This window comes from Prionailurus viverrinus, chromosome C1 (assembly GCF_022837055.1).
Source record: "Prionailurus viverrinus isolate Anna chromosome C1, UM_Priviv_1.0, whole genome shotgun sequence".
Taxonomy (NCBI): Eukaryota; Metazoa; Chordata; class Mammalia; order Carnivora; family Felidae; genus Prionailurus; species Prionailurus viverrinus.
In genome coordinates this window covers 172005654-172030307 of record NC_062568.1, presented here as the reverse complement: position 1 = coordinate 172030307, position 24654 = coordinate 172005654, and the positions used below count along the sequence as shown (strand labels likewise).

General features: G+C 41.5%; 1 protein-coding gene across 1 annotated transcript; it reads right to left on the bottom strand.

Moving 5' to 3' along the window:
* Positions 1-683: 683 nt before the first annotated feature.
* On the bottom strand, positions 684-18489 carry LOC125172091 (cytochrome c oxidase assembly factor 7). Its single transcript, XM_047869597.1, has 3 exons — positions 18338-18489; positions 14775-14915; positions 684-1935 (listed from the first exon to the last, which is right to left on the bottom strand). Exons 1-3 carry the CDS (start codon positions 18441-18443, stop codon positions 1487-1489), a joined length of 696 nt encoding a protein of 231 aa, XP_047725553.1. The 5' UTR covers positions 18444-18489; the 3' UTR covers positions 684-1486.
* Between the last annotated feature and the right edge of the window lie 6165 nt (positions 18490-24654).

The following is a 24654-nucleotide window of genomic DNA, read 5'->3' as shown; positions in this document are numbered from 1 at the left end:
GCATGAACGGGGGAGGGGCAGAGAGAGAGGGAGACACAGAATCGGAAACAGGCTCCAGGCTCTGAGCCATCAGCCCAGAGCCCGACACGGGGCTCGAACTCACGGACCGCGAGATCGTGACCTGGCTGAAGTTGGACACTTAACTGACTGCGCCACCCAGGCGCCCCGCACCCCCCTTTTTTTAATAGAACAGCCGTCCTGACAAGTGTGGGATAATTATCTCATTCTGGTTTTGATTTGCATTTCCCTAATGATTAGCGATGTTGAGCATCTTTTCATATGCTTGTTGGCTTACAGAATTTATTTTAAACCAAACAAAAACTACTTCACATTTTAAAAATAAACTCACTTTTTAAAACTTATCTGCTCCTGGGAAAGTCCCTTTCCTCCATCAACTTGAGAAACTGGCAGGCTGAGCTTACAAACCTTCATCTACATTGCATGCCTTCCTTGTAGAACAGCTGCAAAACTGGAAGCTCAGAACAGTAGGTGGTGACAGACCAGTCCTGTTATTGCAGGAAAATGACAAGCTTGCCCCCTAGTGACGGGTTAGGAAGATAATAGAAAAGGCAAAGGTTTACCTTAAAAGAAAAAGCACAACCACCACAAAGAACATCTCTACCCTACCCAGAATCTGGAGAGAAACTAGTAACACAAACTACTAATCAATCACAATAGTTTATTCACAGAGACAGTTAAAAAGATCCAGTTCTGAGGGACAAAATGTGTCACAAAACCTTTGCTTACAAATCCCTAGGTGAAGTTGCCTTGGGAATAATCTGTCCTTCAGCATGATGAGCAATGCCAGGTGAGTGGACTGGGGATGCTAATTTTCAACTGTGGATGCCTCCGCTAAAGCACAGCTTATATTTCATCCTCTTTGGCAATCCTGAAGCATAATGACCTTTAACTTTTATGCTGCACATCCCTCCCAATCTCTAAGAATTTATTGAAGCTCTGACTCTAAAGGCAAAAAGGAAGCCCACACCAATGATTACATAAGTCAGAGGGTGGAAGTCGTGACTATTTAACTGTTCTTAGCTCCTTAAGCCCTCTATTATGTAAGTCAAGACTCTGATTTTCAAGCCCTCCCAACTAAAATAATAATAATGATAATAATAAGGTCTGATTCCTTCAGGCACTGTGGCTGCTGAGTCTTCCTGCTCTTTGTCTCCCCTCTCCACCCCCCGCCCAGTCTCTACTGCTCTCTAGTTTGCCTTTTTTCACAGAGCACAGACTCTGAGACATAAAATCCCATACATGTGTGTGTCTTCACAGAACACAACAGATGAAAGAATACTGACTGAAATAAACATTTCAGGCTACAACCTAGTAGGTGACACTCTGGGGTAATGGGTCTATGTAACCAGAGCTACTGACATTAAGTCCCAAGTCTTCCTGCTCCAGCAGGTTGACTTTCAAGGGCTATGTAAGACATAGGAGGTGCCAGCCTCAAGCTGTGTGTTACTTAGAAGCATGGGCCACACTACCCAAATGTCAAAGGCTGGACATTTTTCTGCTGTTCTTTGTGCAGCTGCCGGGCCCGGTTTTTTAGCACCTCGGCCTTTGCCTCATCTTTATCTACACCATCCCCCAGCCTGTACATGCGGCTGGCATTGGCACAGGCCCAGACATGGCCCAAGTCACAGGCTTTCATTGAGTATTTACATGCCAGGCCCATGTCCTTGGGAAAGCCAGGGGCACCCTGCAGGAACATGGCACTGAGATTGAAGCAGCTGGAGGCATAGCTGCCTTCACAAGCCCTTGTGTAGTAGTCTCTGGCCTTCTCCAGATCAGGCTGGCCATCTTCATTGACCTGTCCATCATGTGCCAAGAGACCAACGTTGTGACATGCCTCCACAGACTTCCTTCCAGGCTTCTCACACGCCATCAGAAAGCAGCTGGAGGCAGCTTTCAGGTCCTGGGTCAGTCCACCTGGGAGGAAGGAAAGGGAAGAAAAAAATAAACCCAACCAGGGCAGAACCTGCATGTCTGAGGCCAAAGTTAGAGACTAATTCCTGAATAAAGTTCATACATTTTGAGCTAAGGCAGCATGAAAGGAAGGTGGCCTGGTATATAGCACAAAGACTTTCCAGCCTTGGAATCTTTGTTCAAATGATATCTTATGAGGCAGACCACCCCTAAAGGAGGTGAAAGGTGGGGACTATAAGAACTACCTCATGGGATTATAGGGAGAACATGTGATCTTATAAGCACTTTGTTAAATGTTCATTAAATGTATATTGAATACATATTATTTGCCAACTTCTGTTCTAGGTTCTGGAATAAACAGACACAGTCCCTACCCTTATAATCTAATGAAACAGATATTTAACAACCACACAACCTAATGTATGATTTTAAGTGTGACAAGCATTTGGAAGAAAAGTCCAGGATGCTATGAGAATGTATCATGGCTCTGACCTAGACCAGGTTAAGATCAAGGAAAGTCTCCCCAAAGAAGTGATATTTGAGATGTAATATAATGGGGAAAAAAAGAAGGAAAAAAAAAATGGAGTAAGAATTGTTCTAAGCAGGAGGAATAGGATACAAAGAGAAAAAAAGCTCATATGTCTAGAACCCAGAAATCGCTAGGGAAAAAAGGCTGTAGAGACAGGTAAGGGTCAGATCACAGGTCTGACGCATCTTATTAAGGATCCTGTACTTTATCTTAGAAATTATGGGAAACTGCTAATGGGTGATTTTAAGCAATGGTGGTGACAGGGCTCAATTTTCTCTTTAGTTTTTAGATTTTTCTTTTTAATGGAAAATTTCAAATCCCTATGTACTATCACTCATTCTCAAAAAATACAAACACTATCTTTTAACATTATTTTTTAAAGAAATCACTCCAAATCTACCACCTAAAAATAACCATCATTATCATTAAGAGAATACCATTCCAGTTAGCTTTGTAGTATATATTCAGATTACATGTTGGCTGGCTGAATGGACAGCTAGATAGACGTATGTACTTTGAAAAATTGGATTGTATTTGCTAATTTTATTTTTTAAAGTTTGTTTATTTACTTATTTACTTATTTACTTATTTACTTACTTATTTACTTATTTACTTATTTACTTATTTACTTATTTACTTATTTATTTATTTATTTATTTATTTATTTATTTATTTATTTCACATGTGTAAGAGCACAGGAGGGGCAGAGAGAGACAGAATCCCAAGCAGGCTTCGTGCTATCAGCACAGAACCTGATGTGGGGCTCAGTCACACGAACCATGAGATCATGACCTGAGTTGAAATCAAGAGTCGGATGCTTAACCAACTGAGCCACCCAGGTGCCCCTTAACTAAATCTAGGAAGTACTAACTCACAACTATAAAAGGTGAGGATATTGGTGTCTCACATTTCCTTCCATCTTTCCTCCCCCGCCCTCTACTTTTTGTTACTTCTCTATTATTTTAATTTAGGAAGACAGCATAGCACAGTGGTTAACAGAAGCCTGGGCTCTGTAGCCAGAAAACCTAGGCTCCAGTCCTGGCTCCATTCCTTGCTGGCTGTGTGACATTAGGCAAGTTACTTAACCTCTATAAGCCTCCATTTTCCTCACCTGTAAAATAAGGAAAACAGTACCTACTTCATATGTTAGAAGCTTAAATGCGTTTTTACAAAGAGCCTGGCACATAATAAGTGTCCGGGAAACATTGTGGTGTTTCTATGCTCTAAAGGTTTATATTATTTACATGCTATTCAGTAACCTAATAAGCCCGATAGTCATTCTAAATGGATTCCACTCATCACCAGTCTTTTCATTAGAGCGTCTCCATTCCTGAATTGTTTCTTTTGATTAACTTCTTTATTGGTTATCAAATAGATTTTTCCAGAAAAACTCATACATAGATTCTATTTCCCCTGAGTTCTTTCAGTTCTGAGAGTGTATTTGTGCCACCTTATATTTAAATAGGATATAGGTCTTGCTTTTATACACAGCCTAACAATCTATGCGTTTTACTGGAGTGTTTACTTACATTTAATGCAATTGTTGATTATAGCTGGGTTAAAATCTATAATCTTACTTATTTCCCATTTGTCCCAAATGCTTTTTGTTTTTTCTCCTTTCTTGCATTCTTTGGAATCGTGTATTTCTTTCTTTAAAGATTTTATTTCACTTTTAAGTAATCTTTACATTCAACGTGGAGCTCAAACCCATAACCCTGAGATCAAGAGTCACACTCGGGGTGCCTGGGTGGCTCAGTCAGTTAAGCGTCCGACTTCGGCTCAGGTCATGATCTCGCGGTCCATGGGTTCGAGCCCCGCGTCGGGCTCCATGCTGACAACTCAGAGCCTGGAGCTTGTTTCAGATTCTGTGTCTCCCTCTTTCTCTGACCCTCCCCTGTTCATGCTCTCTCTCTGTTTCAAAAATAAATAAATGTTAAAAAAAATTTTTTTTTTAAATAAAGAGTTACACTCCACTAACCCAGCCAGCTAGGTGCCTTGAATCGTGTATTTCTTTGAATTTTTTTAAATGTTCATTCATTTTTTGAGAGAGAGAGAGAATGAGTGGGGGCAGGACAGAGAGAGAGGGAGACACAGAATATGAAGCAGGCTCCAGCCTCTGAGCTATCAGCACATTTCGATGCGGGGCTCGAACCCACGAACCATGAGATCATGACCTGAGCTGAAGTTGAATGCTTAGCCAGCTGAGCCTTGAATTGTGTATTTCTAATAATCCATGTCATTCTTATCACTGGTTTTTTAGTTATACTTCCCTCTTCAGTGACTTATCTAGTGAACATATAACATTAATTTATCACAATCTACCACAAATATTATACCACTTCACATATAATGTAAGAATCTTAAAATACATTTTTATTCATTTACTACAGTTCCATCCTTTGTATTATTGCTATTATGTCTTACTTCTACGTATACTTTTTAATTTTACCTCTATATATAAACCTCACAATACACTGCCATTATTTTTGCTTTAAACAGTCTTTTAGAGATATTAAGAAATGAGGAAAAAAGTCTCATATCTGCATACATATTCTAATGTGCTTTATTCTTATGTATGGATCTTAGTTTCCATCTGTTATCATTTGCTTTCAATCCAAACAACTTTAACATTTTTTGTGGTGCAGGTCTGCTAATGATTCATTCCATGAGCTTTTGTCTATCTGAAAATGAATTTACCTCATCTTCATTTTTATTTTGTTTAATGTTTATTTATTTTGAGAAAGAGTACATGTGCAAGAGTGGGGGAGGGGCAGAGACAGAGAGAAGGAGAGAGAGAATCCCAAGCAGGCTCCATGATGTCAGTGCAGAGCCGGACATGGGCTCGATCTCATGAACCATGAGATTATGACCTGAGCTGAAATCAAGAGTTGGACGCTTAACCGACTGAGCCACCAGGTGCCCCCATCTTCATTTTTAAAGACATTTTTGCTAAAGTAGAATTCATGTTGGATAGTTTTTTCTTTCATCCCTTAAAGATGTTGTTTTGTCTTCTGGCTTATGTTGCTTCTGATGAAAAGTCAGGAGTTGTTCTCACCACTATTCCCTTCAAAGTCTTTCTCTGATTGCCTTTTTTTTTTTAATTTTTAAAAATTAAAAAAAAAATTTTGATAGAGTCCACATGGGGAGACAAGCAGGGGAGAGGCAGAGGGAGAGAGAGGGACAGAGAAAGAAAGAGAGAGTTCCCAACACGTGGCTTGATCCCATGACCCATCATGGCCTGAGCTGAAATCAAGAGTTGGACACCCAACTGACTGAGCGACCCGGGTGCCCTTCTCTGATGGCTTTTAAGATTTTCTCTTTATCTTCGTTTTTCACCAAATTGGTAATAATGTGTCTAGGTATAATTTCATTGGTTATCCTCCTTGGGTTCAATGAGTGCCATGGATCAGCAGACTGATACTTTTCATCAAATTTGGAAATTTTTCTGCTGTTATTTCTTCAAATATATACATATTTTGCCCCAATCTCTTTTCTTTCTGGGACTCTGATATACAGGTGTTAGGTTGAAGAATACTGACTCCTACAGGTTGAGGCTCTTTTTTTTTTTCTCATCACTTCATTTTGGGTGATATCTATAATCCTATATTCAAGTTCACCAATCTTTCAAATTGTCTATTTTGCTATTAAGCCTGTCAAGTAACTTCTCATTTCAAATATTATGTTTTTCTACTGTAGGATTTCATTTGGTTCAAGTGTTAATTTCTCTAATGTGATTTCCTATCTATTCACTCATTATGCCCATATTTTATTTTAACTTTTAAAAATATTTATTACACCTGTTTAAAATTTTTTTTTAATGTTTATTTATTTTTGAGACAGAGACAGAGCATAAACGGGGGAGGGTCAGAGACAGGGAGACACAGAATCCGAAGCAGGCTCCAGGCTCTGAGCTGTCAGCACAGAGCCCAATGTGGGGCTCGAACTCATGGACCGTGAGATCATGACCTGAGCCGAAGTTGGATGCTTAACCGACTGAGCCACCCAGGCGCCCCTATTACACCTGTTTTAAAATATTTAACTGTTAATTTCAACATCTCTGTCATATCTAGGTGTTTCTGTTGACTGCTTTTTTTCTGTTTAGCAATTTCTTATTTTATGCTAAACACTGTACATGATACTTTGTTCCATCTGGATTTTGCTATATTCCTTTGAAGGTTGTTGAACTTTTTTTTTTTTTTAATTTTTTTTTTCAACGTTTTATTTATTTTTGGGACAGAGAGAGACAGAGCATGAACGGGGGAGGGGCAGAGAGAGAGGGAGACACAGAATCGGAAACAGGCTCCAGGCTCTGAGCCATCAGCCCAGAGCCTGACGCGGGGCTCGAACTCATGGACCGCGAGATCGTGACCTGGCTGAAGTCAGATGCTTAACCGACTGCGCCACCCAGGCGCCCCAGGTTGTTGAACTTTTGTTCTGGTAGCCAAAATCCCTATGGCACTTGTTTGTAAATTTTGTTAGAGCAGATTATAGAACAGTCTTGCTACTAGGGCAATCTCAGTTGAATGTAGTGTTCAATGTCTCTCCACTCAGGCTGGTTGGAATTCAAACCACTCCCATTACTGTGAAACCTCTGGAACCTCTTCTCAGTTCACAGCTCCCCAGTAGCTTTTCAATGAAGGTCTCTCAGTCTCCCTCTATGCATGTGCTGCTTAACATTAGGCCAAAGACCTAAAAGTACTCCTATATGGATTTCTGGAGTGCCTTCTCAGTATAGCTTCTTTCTTCTCTAGCATTCTGTCCCTCAAATTCCAACTGCTTTATTCACCAGAAATTCTGACTTCTGCCTCATCAGTTCAGCAAAATTGTCATGCTCTCTTTGGCTTCCATCTCTGTGATAGTCTGGAAAGAACTTCCAGGCAGAAAAAGTAACCATGGATGGGGCTCACATTTTATGTTTCCCTTTTCTTGAGGATCACAGCACTACACTGCCTGTTTTTCACATATTTTATCCAATCTATGGTTTACATTCTTTTTTTTCTTTTTAACTAAAGAAAAGGGTGGAATTTAATCTTAATTTACAGGATACTGCAAGATACGAAATTCCACACAGAAATAAGAAACCTATTGAGAAGAGAAGCTTCAGACAGTATACATAACTTGGAACTGTTCAAGTATAACTGTAGTGTAAAAAATGCTATAATAGCAAACCACATTTAAAAAGAATTCTTGGGGGGGGGGCACTTGGGTGGCTCAGTTGGTTAAGTGTCCGACTTTGGCTCAGGTCATGATCTCACAGTTTGTGGGTTCGAGCCCCGCATTGGGCTCTGTGCTGACAGCTCAGAGCCTGGAGCCTGTTTCAGATTCTGTGTCTCCCTCTTTCTTTGCCCCTCCCCCACTTGCGCTCTGTCTCCCTCGGTCTAAAAAATAAAAAAATTTAAAAAAAAATTTTTTTTAATTAAAAAAAAAAAAGAATTCTTGGGGCGCACCTGGGTGGCTCAGTTGGTTAAACATGTGACTCTTGATTTCGGCTCATGTCATGTTCTCACAATTGTGAGATCTTGCTCCATGTTGGGATCCGCACTGAGCAAGGAGTCTGCTTAAGATTCTCTCTCTCTCTCTCTCTCTCTCTCTCTCTCTCTCTCTACTTCTTTTTAAAATTTTTTTTAATGTTTATTTTTGAGAGAGAGAGACAGAGTGTAAGCAGGGGAAGGGCAGAGAGAGAGGGAGCAGAATCTGAAGCAGGCTCCAGGCTCCAAGCTTCCAGCACAGAGCCCGACGCGGGGCTCGAACCCACAAACTGAGAGATCAGTTTGTGATCTGATCCTGAGCCGAAGTCAGATGTGTAACTGACTGAGCCACCTAGGCACTCGCCCTCTCTCTATTTCTGCTCCTCTCCCAAGCTTGTATTCTCTCTTTCTCTAACATAAAAATAAAGTAAAATTAAAAAATTAAAAAGAGTTTTTGGGGCACCTGGGCAGCTCAGTCAGTTCAGCAGCCAACTCTGGAATTTGGCTCAGGCCGTGATCCCAGGGTCATGGGATTGAGCCCTGCATCAGGCTCTGCACTGAGCATGGAGCCTGCTTGGGATTCTCTTTCCCTCTCTCTCTCTCTCTCTCTCTCTCTTCCTCTTCCCCACTTATGAGAGCACTCTCTCTCTTTAAAATAAAATAAAAAGTAAAAATAAATAAAAAATAAAAAGACTTCTTAGTAGAGAAACAGTAAGACAAATGTATAGCAAACATAGTACACAACAAACAACCTTCTGCCTCAGCTGTACAATCTAAAAGTTAAAGGTTCCAGATCTGCAATCCTGAACTGAGAATGTATAGCATTTGGAGGTAATTTCTGGCACATTTTTTTCCCCTCTTCTTCTACAGAGAAATACTTCTCAGTTGAGTGCAATGAAGCTTTGTATAAAACTCATGGTTTTGTGGAGCTTCAATTTTGTCCAAACCTCCACTTTCTTCAATCATTATGCTAAGTTTCTCAGTTTCACCTAGTTTCTTAGCAGCCTGAAAGATATTTGAAATAGTGTTCAGAATAACCCCAGCATCTTCCACAGTTAAGAGGTTCATCAGTGGTTCTATTATACCACAATGAATAAGATTTATAATCTATTCAACTGGCCCACCAGTTGAATAGTTGGTCACAGTCCATACAGCTTCCTTTTGTGTTTTAAAGTTTTCCTTAGAATGCCAGTGAGAAATGGGATTAACCCATGATTCGCAACTTGCTATGTCTGGTGCCGGCAACCAGCTGTGATGTTTCACACTGTCCACACTGCTTCCTTCTGAGTATTAGTTTTGGGGCTCATTACCAGGCTGGAGAAGATGGCAAGCGCTCCCACTTCTATTACAACATGAGTCGGTTCATCTGTCCCAGTGACAATACTTCCTATGGTTCTTAGCACAGAAGTCACAATTGACAATTTAGGAGCTCTTAGAAGCATTACAAGTTGGGGCACAACTCCCCTTTCAACAACCACTTTTATCTGCTCATTTGGACCACCAGTCTGGTAAGAAATGGTCCAGCAGGTATCTGCCAATACTTCTGGATCACCGTAATGCAGGAGAAGAACTAAAATAGGAAGAAGTTGCTTAACAGCATCTACAGGAGTACAGGATCCTTTCTGTAACAAAAATTTGGAAGCATCCAGATAAGATTACCTAAGTAACCACATGCTACAGACGACATATCAGAAACTGCAAGAAGGGCCAACAGTGGGTCAAATGTACCATACTTGAAAACCAAATCTCAGAAAACTGAACTATCGCGTACAATGTTTCCTAGAGCTCATACAGCTTGTTCGCTGATGCAAGCATGGGAAGATGTCAATGGAGAAATGAATGCTGGGACAGCACCTCTATCTACCACAGCCTTGGTCTGTTCTGATATTGTAGAAGCAATGTTTGTGAGAGCTCAAGCAGATTCAACTGAATGGGACTACAAACAATTCTGTCCAAAAAGGACACAAATTTTGGAATGAAACCAAGCCAGATGATATTCTCTATGGGGGCTGCTTTTCCCCAGAAAGCAGTTTCTTAGCAGCTTGAGTAGCCTGGAGGTGGCTTTCCAAATTGTTGCTATTTATGCTTTTGACAATGCTATTAACAGATCAACTTACACTGCCCTGGTTGTTGTGGAGAAGTAGATTTATTAGGAAATTAGCTTACGTTTCTCCTTTTCAGCATCTAGTCTTCCTTCTTAGCTTTCCTCAGGTCCACATTAACTTCTACTTGACACCACCTCATTTTTATACTGTCTTTCCCCTTGTTCTTGAATCTGTTAAGGTGGGCAGCTGGTGAACTGCAGTGTCATTGGAAGACTGGGTTGTGACACAGAGGGAGAAAGCTACAAAGGCCGACTCAGGCTTCCACAGAAAGCACAGGCTATGGGTTGGCTGCCCTCAAAAACATCCACCACAGCTCAGCCCAAGACAGTGTCCGTGGTTTATATTTTTACAAGTTCATTTTAGGAGTGCCTGGGTGGCTCAGTTGGTTAAACGTCATACGCTTGATTTCAGCTCAGGTCATGATCTCACAGTCGTGAGATGAAGCCCCACTTCGGGCTCCATGCTGAGTGTGGAGCCTGCTTGTTTGGGATTCTCTCTCTCCCTCTCTTTCTCTGCTCCTCCCTTGCTCATGCTATCATAAAATAAACTTTTTTTTTAAAGTTCATTTTAGTTCCTTATGGAAAGAGGATTAGAGACCTGCATTAATCTCCTAACTGTAATTCAAGCAGGAGAGGAAGGTAGCTTGGCTAAGAATGATGCAGGAGAGGGAGAGAGGGCAGATTTGAGACATATTTTGGAGATAAACTGGCTATTAGCTACTACTAGAGAGAGATCCACTTGCTAAGGTGGCAGATAATGGACATAATAAATTGGGGTGAGAAAAAACAATTAAGAATTCCATATCTGATTTAAGTTAAAAAAAATTTTTTTTCAATGTTTATTTATTTTTGAGAGAAAAAGAGAGACAGAGTGCAAGAGGGGGAGAGGCAGAGAGAGAGCGAGACACAGAATCCGAAGCAGGCTCCAGGCTCTGAGCTGTCCACACAGAGCCTGACACAGGGCTTGAACTCACAAGCTGTGAGATCATGACCTGAGCCAAAGTCAGACCCTTAACCAACTGAGCCACCCAGGTGCCCCTGATTTGTTAAGTTTGACATGCCTATGATAATTCTAAGTAGATAGGTCTAATAAAAAATCAGGTACGTGTGGTCTGAAGCTCACAAAAGCAATCTAGGTTAGAGATAAAAGATCTGTTTGCGGGGTGCCTGGGTGCTCATTCAGTTGAGCATCAGACTCAATTTCAGCTCAGATCATGATCCCAAGGTCATGGGATTGAGCCCCACATCAGGCTCTGTGCTGACTGTGGAGCCTGCTTAAGATTTGCTCTCTCTCTTCCTCTGCCCCTCTCCCAACTCATGCTCTCTCATAAATAAATACATAAATACATACATACATACATACATACATAAATTTTTTAGAGAAAAAAGATTCATTTGCAATTGTCATCAACTTATCTGAGCTTTCATGTCCTCCTCTAAAGCAATCCCACTTTTTAGAAGAGGAAATTGAAGACTCTTAAACAGAAGGGAAACAAAAGTCATCTATTGTTACCACCACCTAGAGACCATCATTACTTAATTTTTGGTGTATTTCCTCCTAGCACAATGTAGTTTTTTATGTAGTTTGCTCTTTTTTTTTTTTTTTAAGTAATATCTGTGCCCAACATGGGGCTCAAACTCACAACCCTGAGATCAAGAGTCATGGGACTCTACTGACTGAGCCAGCCAGGCGCCCCAATTTGGTCTTTTTACATTTGTAATCATGAACCTTCTTCACGCCCCATTAGAAACCCTTCTTAATATCTGTTTTATTGGCTGCATAATATTTCCTCAAAGACATATGTGTCAGAGTTAACTTCTACTTCTTTTCATAGGACACATAGATTGTTTCACAAGAATAGTTCAAAGTTGATTTCCTATATGAAAACATTTGGCCAACGTATTCCTTGGATGTGCACACTCTAAGTGTGCAATCCAGAGTAACTTCTGCAGCACAACCAGACCTGTTCACGTTGATAAAATGTTTTACAATTTAACAAAGCTATTCTCATTTGATGCTCAGAAAAAGCCTATGAAGAAGGTATGAGTGGACCTTCTTACTCTAATTTTGTCAACAAAGAAATTGCTACTCAGAGAAAGAAAATGCCTTGTCAGATGCTACACTGTCAAAAAGTGGGTTCTTTGGCCTCCCACTCTTTCCCTTGCCCCAAGCCATCCTTGGTAAAAGAGTTATTAACCTGTCTGTGTCAAGAAAGGACACGGGGTGATTTTTTAGCAAAAAGCAAAAGCAAAGCAAAAAGCAAAAAGCAAAGGCAAAAGCAAGTAGACTGGAAAATTCTTTGGCTCAGAACTAGGCAGGGGGAGTCAACAGTTTTGGCTTTTAAACATGGCAGGGCCCAAGGTCTGCTAAACAGCAATCCAAAATGGCTTGAGTAGCAAAGATCAGCTAACAGGATCTTCCATGACCACTTTGGTTTGAACATCCAGAGAAATTTAACAGGATTAAGTACTGATCTCTAAACACTCTGTGTTCTTTCACACCCACATACCTTCTCTTTGCCTGAGATAACTCTTATTACCACCTCCACCAAACCACACTCTGTCCTTCAAGGACCAGTTTGAATGCTGCCTCTTCTGCGACAGCACCCCCTGTGTCAACACTGAACACACACTCCCAGCACTGACCCTCTATAGTATTTTACATATCTCTCTGAAGATGCTTCTCAAGCTCTCCCAGGTTTAACAGGTATTAGAGTCCTTCTTCCCTCCCTCTACTGGTCCATACTTAATTCATTCTCTCACTAAAGACAGTAAAAGTGTGCTCAATAAAGTAACATCTAAAAGAAAAAAAATGTCAATATACAATCATTAATCACATCAATTTGTCTAATAAGAGAACAATTTCAGGGCCTCTTTTGTTTTCTCTAATTCAATAAGAAATTCAAAGTCCTTGTGAAAAATATAGTAAAAAACGGTAAAAAGATTACTTAACATTAAAGGGGGTGGGGGAAAATGCCTGGCTGGCTCAGTTGGTAGAGCATGTAACCCTTAATCTCAGGGTTTTGAGTTTGAGCCTCATGTTGGGTGCGGAGATTACTTAAATCGGGTGAACGTCCAACCTCAGCTCAGGTCATGATCTTGCAGTTTGTGAGTTTGAGCCCCACATCAAGCTTGCTGCTATCAGCCTGTCAGCACAGAACCCCCTTCGGATCCTCTGTCTCCCTCTCTCTGTTCCTCCCCCATTTGCACTCTCTCAAAAATAAATAAACGTTAAAAAAAGAAACATTATTTTTTAATGGGCTAATTAACATTCCATCCAATGGAGGTAACATTATTTATTTAACTAAGCTGCTACTGTTGGCACACAGGTTTTAGGGTTTTTTTTTAAATCATTATTTTAATGAAATTGTGTATTACCTGTAAACTGTAAGTTAATGAAAATAAAATTTTGCCAGATAAATAATACTAGGGTATCTTTTCACATAACTTTTACTTGCATTTCCAGTTATTTCCTTAGGGAAGGACACCAGGAGAATTATTAGGTCAAAAAAATGCCTCTCTGCTCCATCAAGGGAAGCTGATATTCCTGCTGATGCTAAACTTTCTTCAAAATAGTGACTACCACAGGCCCCACGTCCCATGTGAAAGCAGAAATAGTTCACACAACTCCAGAGAATTAAAAAGACACCCTCTTCATCAAACTTTCACTGAATATCTTTCTAATCAGGCTTGGCTGGGCCCTGGGAACAAGAGATCAATGAATCATACAATCCTCAAAAAAACAGTTGCCTGTCAAAGGTCATATTCTCTATTTGTGGTGTTTTTAAAATATGCCCATAAATTCTTTGCTATTCTTTCCTTCAAAAGCCTGGATGTTAGTTCTCTCCTATTAGTGTGGACTGGACTGATTCACTTCTAACAAACAGAATGTGATAGAAATGAAAAACATGTGACCTCCAAGGGTAGGTCATAAAAGACACCGTGGATTCCATCCCACTCTTTTGGATCACTCACTATGGAGGAAAGCAAGATGCCATGTCAAAAGGACACATAAGCAGCCCACAGACAGATCCCTGTCACAAAGAATGGAGGTCTCCTGATAAGAGCTAGAAAGGAACAGAAGGCTTTCCTAACAGCCATGTGAGTGAGCCATCTTAGAACTGAAAACTTTAGCTCCAGTCAAGCCTTCGAATGACTCTAGCCCCAACTCCCTGGCTAATGTCTTAACTGCAACCTCATTAGAGATCCTGAGGCATATAGCTAAGCAGATCCCAAATTCCTGACCTATAGAAACCATGTGAAATAATAACTTTGTTGGAATAATTTCTTATTTAGCAATAGATAATTTAAACACTACTCACTACTATAGTGATAACTGCAATTAGGGAATGAGGAGAAAAGACAGATGGCAGAGAATTAATAATTGGTCCCTTCCTCTGTGGCAGGCACATGCTGATGTCTTTACCTGCATTATCTTATTATACTTATTTAATATTACCTAATAGCAAGTACTATTTTTTCTCCATTTTACAGGTGATATAACTGAGGCAGAGTTAGAGTGAATGGGTCAAGGTCCCACTTCTTGCTAATAATATTCCCTAAGGTCTGACTAACTTGAAAGGCTATGTTCTTCCCCCTTGAACTCTCTCCAAATCTTCCCACAATGTGCTTGCCCACAGCCTGGCCAGTGAGGACCCTGAGGTCCTGAGCATGAGGCTCAGGATGTCATGCCAGTACAACCATCAATGACAATGACCAAAGAAAGTAGGCACCACCTTACCTTTTCCGGTCACATAATAAGCCCCCAGTTTATAGCAGCTATCACTGTGTTTGTTCTCTTCACAGTTGAACTTCAATACCTTGGCAGCCTCCTCAAAATTCTTCTGGATCCCTTCCAAATAGTCCACCAACCGATAGCATCCTGTGAGGAGAAGGCAAGAGCTGTTCTTCATGTCAGGGGTTGCTGCTCAGCAGTGGGGAGGGCTGAGGTGTGGCAGGCCAGAATGTGTCTTTTATTGAGGACCAGCTTCTTTCTGTCCTCCTGAGGTGTAGCAAGGTGACCTCACCACAAAGAATGCAGGTGGTGCTCAGCCATTCCTACAATTGGCATTGTCTGTCCTTAGCCAGGGCTGAGCAATGTACAGTCTGGGGAGACAGTGGCCACTATTCTGGCTCCACCAGTCACCAGCCATTCTGGTGGAGCCCTTCTGCTCCCTGTTAGCCAGGGCCAAAGATCCACTGCCTTTCATGACTGAAACTTTGCTGCCTTTGGAACTTCCCAGGAAGTTCAGCAATAAAACACCGAAAACCAAAAGGGTCCGTGGGCTAGTCTCTGTAGTAGCAAGAAAGTGGTGTTTCCCGGACTATATTCCTCAGCCAGGCTGAGAATGAGAAGCCCAAAGACTGAGTAGAAATGGTAGCTACTAAAGAAGTTGGAAACAGACTCTCCCTTTTTAGCAGTCTCTAATCCCAGTGAGTATCTTCTTAACATCTCTCCCCCCGTCCCTTCTTCATTCCAAATGACACTCATGTCATTAATTTTCCTTCAACAAATATTTGAGCTTCTATGTGCGACCATGTACCACACACTGTTATAGATGGTGGGCATACAGTCACTTTCCCTCCTAAAAATTACATTCTAGAGGAGGGAAGAAAATAAGTAGATAGGTGAGCAAGATGCATTTATATTTTTTAAGACACATTTAAACAGTAACAAATGTTATGTGATTGAAATAAAACAGGGTAAGATAGTTTGTTGTGCAAACTGCCGGAATAGTTACAAGACTGGGCAATCGGGGAGGACCTAGTAAGGACTTTAATGTCTGAGCTGAAATGTGAATAACAAGAATGAACTAATGATTTAAAGACAATAAAACAGGAAGGGGGCAGAAAGTCCCAGGCACAAGAAGCAATAAATTAAAAGACCCCAAAGAGGGAATGAGCTTGGTACAAATAAGGTATTATGTGGCTGGATCGAGGAGAAAAGGGGTAGGAAATGAAGAGAGAAAGATGGGGACGAGATAACAGGGCATTGTGGAACACAGGAAGGAGTTAGGATTTTATTCCAGGTCAATGGCAAATCACTGGAGGGTTTTAAGAAGGGTAGTGATAGAGGCCCCTGGGTGGCTCAAGTCGGTTGAATGTCCAACTTCGGCTCAGGTCACAATCTCACAGTTCATGGGTTCGAGCCCCACGTCAGGCTCTGTACTGACAGCTCAGAGCCTGGAGCCTGCTATGGATTCTGTCTCCCTCACTCTCTGCCCCTCCCCTACTTGCGCATGTGCACACTCTCTCTCTCAAAAATAAATGGATATTAAAAAAAAATTAAGAAGAGTAGTGATATGATTCAATTTGCATTTTTAAAAGGTTATTCCAGGGGGCACCTGGGTGGCTCAGTCAGTTAAGCATCCGACTTCAGCTTGGGTCATGATCTCATGGTTCATGAGTTCAAGCCCAGCATCAGACTTGGTGCTGACAGCTGGGAGCCTTGGGCCCTGTTTCAATTCTGTGTCTCCCTCTGTCTCTGCCCCTCCCCCTGCTCATGCTCTGTCTCTCTCTCAAAAATAAGTAAAAATAAATAAATAAATAAATAAATAAATGTATGTCATTCCAGTATATGTTTGTATATGCCCAGATGAATATAGAAGAACAAGATGCATGAGGGGGTATACTCCAGTAATGGTGACAACCAACATGTTGTTTTGTTATTTAAAAATCTAATAAGACAGCATTTACTAGAACAAAATGAAATTTTAACTATCAGTTTGAAGGTAGATAACAGATTTTAAGGGAATGAGCATGCAAACAGAGAGGTTAGAAGGCTATTTTAGTTATCCTGGTAAGAGATCATGATGACTTCAAAAGACAGTAGGTATAGTCACTATTGCCTCCTCTCAGGCTCTACTTCTAAAGTGCTGCAGCCAGTCCTTGTATGCCCACCCTTCCCCATTCCAATGCTTAGTATACTCTCCAGAGTACATTACCATGAACTCTCTCCTCAAAAACATGTACGGCTCTTCACTGCCTACAGAATAGTCTAAATGCCTTACCCTGGCATTCAAGGCCTGACACACCTCACTCTTCAATCTTATTTAACTACTCTACAGTCTTGCTTCAGCCTTCCAGAAGACAGCATTCTATTCTCCCACCCTCTCCTCCATTATCAACAGTTGCCTGCTCTTCCTGACCTCCCCCCAGAAGTCTTTCCCGACAATCCTGCTCCTCAGTGACTCCAACTCCTCTTAGGACACAGGTGAGCCCTCCAAGAACCACCCTGGGTTCTTATTAAGCCATCATACTGCAGAGCAACTCTGGTTAGTTGGTTAGCTTCAAGAAATGGCTATATCATATTCTGGAAACCAGACTGCAAGCTATTAGAAGATAAGACTAGTGGGGTGCCTGGATGGCTCAGTCGGTTAAGCATCCGACTTCAGCTCAGGTCATGATCTTGCGGTTTATGAGTGTGAGCTCCACGTTGGGCTCTGTGCTGACAGCTCAGAGCCTGGAGCCTGCTTCAGATTCTGTGTCTCCCTCTCTCTCTGCCCCTTCCCTGCTTGTACTCTGTCTCTGTCTCTCTCTCTCTCTCAAAAATAAACATGAAAAAATATTAAAAAAAAAAGAAGGTAAGACTAGTGTCATTTTTTTCCCCCTTTATAAACCACTCACCTGGTGGGTGAGCCCACACCAGGCTGCTCTGGGTGACCTCTTTTGGACACCAATATCCACCCACACACTCAAGTCAACTCAATGTTCCCAGAACACAAGGGGCACATTCATGCCTCAGGGCCTTTTCTTCACTAGGTGTTACCTCTGCCTAGCATTGATCTCACAGACCTTCAAGGCTTAGTTCAAAAATAACTTTCTCAATGACTACCTTTGACCCTTAATTCAAAATTGCCCTCCTCAACTCCCTATACCTCAGCCCTTTTTCCCATTGCACTAATGACTAGATTCTAACACACGATTTCATGTATTTCCTTACGTTTTATTGTCCAATTCCCTCCACTAGAATGTAAGCTCCAGAAGGACAGGGAATTTTATCTGTTCACTGATGTATCCCCATCGCTCTACCCCCAGCACCCAAGCACTTCTCTTCGTACCCGCCCCGGCCTCCAGGCTCTGTCCCTCCTAGTATGCCGCCGCTGCGATCCCCGCAGGTCCTCGAGAAACCCAACCTGTTCCTCCCCAACATACACAACGTCGTTATCGTCCCATCGCGTCCCAACGTGTCCCAGGCCGGAGACCCCTTCCAGACCTCTTCCAGAGGTTGCTAGTGACCCGTCTAGCCCCCTCCCCTCCCCCATGCGTCCCCACGTGTCCCCAGGCTGCGCCGGAGGCGCTCACCGTTCGGGTCCTTCTCGCGGTAGCACTGGTAGTTGCACTCCACCTCCATGTTTTCCAGAAAGGACTTCACCTGCTCCTCGTCCTGGAAGTCCACCACGCCCGCCATGGCCCCTGCTCGCTCAGCCGACTTTAGCCGGCCGCTCCGCCCCTGGTGGTTCTGCACACCCGCCCCGCGGTCACGTGAGCCAGCGGAGGGGCGGGGCCTGGGGGCGGGCAGCGGAGGTCTGCGCTCACCCGTATCCCGGAAGGGGGGGCGCAGTGAACCTAAATCCTTGAGCTATTGAGGCCTCAAGCTGTTTGGCTGACACGTCTCTTGCTATGTTCACTCCTTTCCTAAAACTGATGACGATCTCTGTGCAACACTTTTTTCTGAGCCGGCTTTGTGCCCTAATGACTTTCTGCCTGCAGTTATTTATTTCTTCATTCATTTCATTCATTCGTTTGTTCGGGGATCTCCAAGTGCCTACTGTGTGCCTCACCCAGGGCTTGGTTCCAGTAATACAACAGCTAGGAAGTATGGTCCCTGCCTTTAAAGAGCTTCCAGTTTAGTGGGAAGACATTTGTTGATTCTGTTCAGCAAGCATTCTGAGCATCTACTATGTGTTAGGTATAGCTGCACAAACCAATATTCATAAGTCTGTGCCATGACGTCTGGTTCATCTGTATGTTCCTCCCAGACCTATCCCCCACCTTCCACCCTCAACCTGAATGACCTAAGAAATGAATGGCAATGGGAGATGATTACTGAAACACAGTGGCTACAGAGGTTGTAGTAAGAATTCTGTTATAATAGCTACTGTTTAAACAGTGTTGAACTTTGTTCCAGATTCTATTCTAAGAGATTTTATACATGTTTTCATTTAGTTCTCACTATGACCCTCATTGTGACACTATGGGGTAGGTATTATTATCCCCATTCTGCATATGAGGAAACTGAGCTCCAGAGAAATAACTTGTCCAAGATCATACAAGAAGTGAGAGAATAGTGGCATGATAAATACTTTTTTAAATAAAAGTGCATGTGGTACAAGAGGAACATATGAAGGAGATGGGGCAGAGGAGAGAAACTTCACCTGGCTTTTGCTTTGTTCTCTTGCACAGAATCATCAGTTCCATAAAGCTAGACTGCAAGCTCTCCAAAGACAGTCAGATCCAGTTCATCTTTAAGTCCCAGACAGCCCTATTCTAGAGTCCTCAGTGGTACTTAATCCTTGGTTTCTCATCACCTACAGGAATGCTTCCCCAATGACTCCTCTATTAACCTATCCCGAAAGACATCAGAGAGTGGACTACTTTCAACCACTCCCTTATCAGGGAGCAGCTTCCTATAACTGGGAAATGTTTCTGAAGTCCCAATTTTATTTTAGTTTAGTTCTTTAAAAAATTTTAAATGTTTATTTTTGAGAGAGAGAGAGCACAAGTGGGGGGGGGGGGAGGGCAGAGAGAGAGGGAGATACAGAATCCAAAGCAGGTTCCAGGCTCTGAGCTGTCAGCACACAGCCCAACAGGGAATCATGACCTGAGCCAGAAGTCAGATGCTTAACTGACTGAGCTATTCAGGCACCCCCAACCCCAATTTATTTTTAAAATTCTTATGATTTCACATTAAGTTCCATAATGATATATCTTTCATAGGAAAATACAAGATTGTCTTTTCCCAAGCCCTTCAGTAAAATTGACATTCCAAGTGATATGCCACATTTTTGTGTGGTTTCTCATATGCCTGATCACCTTGGGAGACCCCTCAGTACACATACACCTAGAAGGGAAACCCTAACCTTTGATTTTGAGCCCACCTTCCTTAGCCTGGCCTTTAAGGCCCTGGTACAATGTGATTCTAGCTTCATATCATACCTCTCTTTCCTCATACCCCACTCAACCTTCTGATCTCTGAATAGGTCCCAGGTTTGTGTCCCTGTTTACTGCTGCTCTTAAGGCCTTAACCCCCCTTCTCTGTCCAAATCAGAGGAGAGAAGTCTTCCCTGTAGTCTTCCCAGGTGCAACAGCCACTTGTCTCCCAAAGTAAATTTAAATGCGCCCATTCCAGTGTTCCACACCACTTTTTATTCTCGTATAATATAGTAGGAAAAGACTAACTTTGGAGGACAGGTTTTTTTTTTTTTTTTTTTTTTGAGGACTGATCTTAATCAGAATCTATGCCCCATGTTTACTAAGTAGTTACCTTCAACCAATCACATTTATGAGCTTGATTCCTCTTCTGTAAATTAAAATCCTTTGTGGCTGTTGGTAGGACTAAATGTTCATGTATACAGAATGCTTAGCAGAGTGCCTGGCTTAGAGTCATTCCTGTTCCAGAAACGTTTCTTGTTATGCCCATAATGGCATGAAAGTCCGTGTCCCCCATGACACTGTGAGCTTTTTGTCCCTTGTGCCAGTCATAGGGTCAAGAACAAAGAAAGGCTTGGTGAAGATGATGTAGATAGCTAAGGTCAGGAACAGGCCACAAATGATACTTTTCCCTTAATCATTTGCTGAACTACATTAAAAAGAGCCCACCTGGGCAGTAGAGGGTGATAGAGAGTTGGGGAAAAGATGGAAGACAGGCTGGGCCAAGTATGAAGTTATACCTTTAAAAGAAAATTTAGTGTCATCAAAAAGGTAGCCAGTTTCTTTTTTAGTCTTTTCCTTATCTCTGTAGATTTATTCCTCCTTATTCTTATAAATGTTCACATTTACTTTTTAAACTTATTTAATTATTCAAGTAATACATGAATATATGCTTCTTGTAAATTAATCTCATGTTTTTTACCTAACATCCCTTTTTGTTAAGCAGGATACAGCTTGTAGACACTGTTTAGAGTGTTGCTGAAGCTGAAGGTCAGAGAAGTTAAGCGATTTACTCTAAAACACGTAGTGAGACGATGAAGGAGAAACCAGCCTTCTTAGAATCCTAGAGTTCACAATAACCATCCCAAATCCTGGAGGGAAGAATTGAAGAATATTATAGCACTCAACTCCTTACTCTAGACTTAGATTCAACTAATATTAATTGATCACTAATTATGAGTTTAGTATTTTAGATCCATTATCTCATTTATTCTTCATTCACTCAACAAACATTCCCTGGATGCTTGCAAATGGCTAGGGCTTAAGGGATGCAAAATTGAAAAATGCAAGCTTTCAACAAGAGCATGCAACTCTTGAAAGAGGAAAAGCACTGGTCAATAAACATATGATGAGATGCTCCTCCAAATGATCAAAGGAAGGCAAACTAAGAACATGATGATACCATTTTCATCTCTCAGATCAACAAAGGTTGGCATCTAGTGTTTGTTAGAATGCTGAGAAATGGGCATTCCCATACACTATTGGTGGGAATGTAAATTGATGTCTTCTCTTTGGAGAGCAATTCAGTAACATTTATTAACATTTAAATGTGCTTATATATATTTTAGGGGTGGGAGAAAAAATTGCAAACCACCTATCCCACAATGGACTCGGATCCTAAACATGCAGAGAATTCGTACAACTCAACAATAAGAAGACATTTTATTTATTTTATTTTATTTTAAATTTTTTAAGTTTATTTATTTTGAGAGAGACAGAGTGAATTGGGGAGGAGTAGAGAGGGAGACAGAGAAACTCAAGCAGGCTCTGTGCTGCCAATGCAGAGGCCGATCCAGGGCTTGAACCCACGAAACCATGAGATCACGACCTGAGCTGAAACCAAGACCACCCATGTGCCCCAGAAAACATTTATAGACAAAATATTTGAGTAGATGTTTCACCAAAGACATATGGAGAGGCAACAAGCACACAAAAAGACATCCAACAAAGGGGCGCCTGGGTAGCTCAGTTACTTGGGTGTCTGACTCTTGATTTCAGCTCAGTTCATGATCCTGGGGTTGTGGGATTGAGCCCTGTATCATGTTCCATGCTGGGCATGAAGACTGCTTGAGATTCTCTCTCTCTCTCTCTCTCTCTCTCTCTCCCTCTGCCCCTCTCCCCAGCTCATGCACATGCTGTCTCTGTCTCTAAAAGAAAAAGAAGGAAAGAAAAAAAAAAAGAAAGAAAGACACCCAGCATGGAGAAGTGCCAAAAAAAAAAAAAAAAATTTGCACTGAGATATCACTACACAACTAATAGAATGGCAATAATCAACAAGACAAACAATACCAAGTATTGATGAGAATATAAAAAAAACTAGAACTCTTATGTACATTTCTGATTGGAATGCAATATGCGGTAGCCAGTTTATATTTAAAAAAATTTTTTTTACATTTTCTAAACTTTATTTATTTTGAGAGAAAGAGAGCATGCATGTGTGAGCAGGGAGAGGCAGAGAGAGAAGGAGAGAGAAAATCCCAAGCAGGCTCCACGCTGACATGGGGCTCGATCCCATGAACCATGAGATCATGACCTGAGCTGATATCAAGAGTCAGATGCTAAACTGACTGAAGCACCCAGGTGCCCCACCACTTCACATTTTTCATGTTTTTGTTTGCTTGCTTAACTTTTATTTTATTGTGGTAAAAACACTTAATATGAGATCTACGCTCTTAATAAATTTTTAAATGCACAATATATTATTGTTGGCTGTAGGTTCAGTGTATAGCATTGTACAACAGATATCTAGAGCTTATTCATCTTTCTTAACTGAAACTGTATGCCCTTGATTAGTAATTCCCCATTTCCCCACCTCTGGCAATCACCATTCCACAATGTGAGTCTAAGAATTTGACTGCTTTAGATCCCTCATATAAGTGAATTGTGCAGTATTTGTCTTTCTGTGACTGGCTCATTTCACTTAGCATAATGTCCTCAAGTTTTATCCATGTTGTAGCATATTGCAGAATTTCCTTCTTTTTAATTTTTTTTAATGTTTGTTTATTTTTGAGAGAGAGACAGAAAATGAGCTGGGGAAAGGGCAGAGAGCGAGAATCCCAAGCAGGCTCCAGGCTCTGAGTGGTCAGCACAGAGCCTGATGCAGAATTTGAACCCACCAACCGTGGGATAATGACCTGAGCTGAAGTCAGACTCGTAACCAACTGAGCCACCTAGGCACCCCTCCTTCTTTTTAAAGGCTGAATAGTATTTCATTGTATGTATCACCTACATTTTGTTTATCTGTCTGCCTGTCAAGGACATTTAGGTTGTTTCCACATCTTGGTTACTGTAAATAGTGCTGCAATGAACATGGGTATGCTAATATCTCTTCAAGATGTTGATTTCAATTCTTTTGGATAAATAGCCAGAAGTGAGATTGCTGGGTCATAGTATAATTTCATTTTTAATTTTTTGAAGAACCTCCATATTCTTTTCCATAGTGGCTGCCCCATTTTGCTTTCCTACCAACAGAGTGCAAGTGTTCCAATTTCTTTTTTTTTTAAGTTTGTATTTAAATTCCAGTTAGTTAACTCACAGTGTAATAATAGTTTCAGTTGTACAATTTAGTGATTCAACACTTCCTTACAACACCAGGTGCTCATCACAACAAGCATCCTCCTTAATCCCCATCATCTATTTAGCCCATCCTCCCTCCCCCCTCCCATTTGGTAACCATCATTTTTTCTCTATGGTTAAGAGTCTGTTTCTTGGTTTGCCTATCTCTCTCTCTCTTTGGCTTCCATTTTCTCTCTATCCTTGACAATACTTCTTCCTCTTCTTCTTTTTCCTCTTCTTCTTTTTCCTCTTCTTCTTTTTCTTCTTCTTCTTCTTTTTTTTTTCTTTTATTTTTTTGCATGTAAGCTTCACACCCAGTGCAGAGTCCAATGTGGGGCTTGAACTCACGCCCCTGAGATCAAGACCTGAGCTGAGATCAAGAGTTGGATGCTTAACTGACTGAACCACCCAGGCACCCCGCAACAAAACTTCTTGTCTTGTTTTGTTTTAAAAAAATTTTTTTTAATGTTTATTTTTTATTTTTGAGAGAGAGAGAGAGCGTGTGAACAGGGGAGGGGCAGAGAGAGAGAAGGGGACACAGAATCCAAGAGCCTGTTCTGAGCGGTCAGCGCAGAGCACAACGCAGGGCTCAAACTCACAAACCATAAGATCATGACCTAAGCCAAAGTTAGACACTCAACCACCTGAGCCACCCAGGTACCCATTAAGCATTTTTTTTTTTTTTGAGAGAGAGAGGAAGAGGGCACAAGTGACTGAGAGGCAGAAAGAGAGAGAGATAGAGAGAGAGAGAAAAGTGGAGATCACCTGGGGCTCGTGTTTTTACCTGAAGTGGTCCTGAGCTCACCCAATGTGGGACTCGAACCCAAGAACCATGAGATTATGACCTGTGCTGAAGTCAGATGCTTAACAACCAAGCCACCCAAGCACCCCTCTTGTTGTCGTGTTTTTTTTAC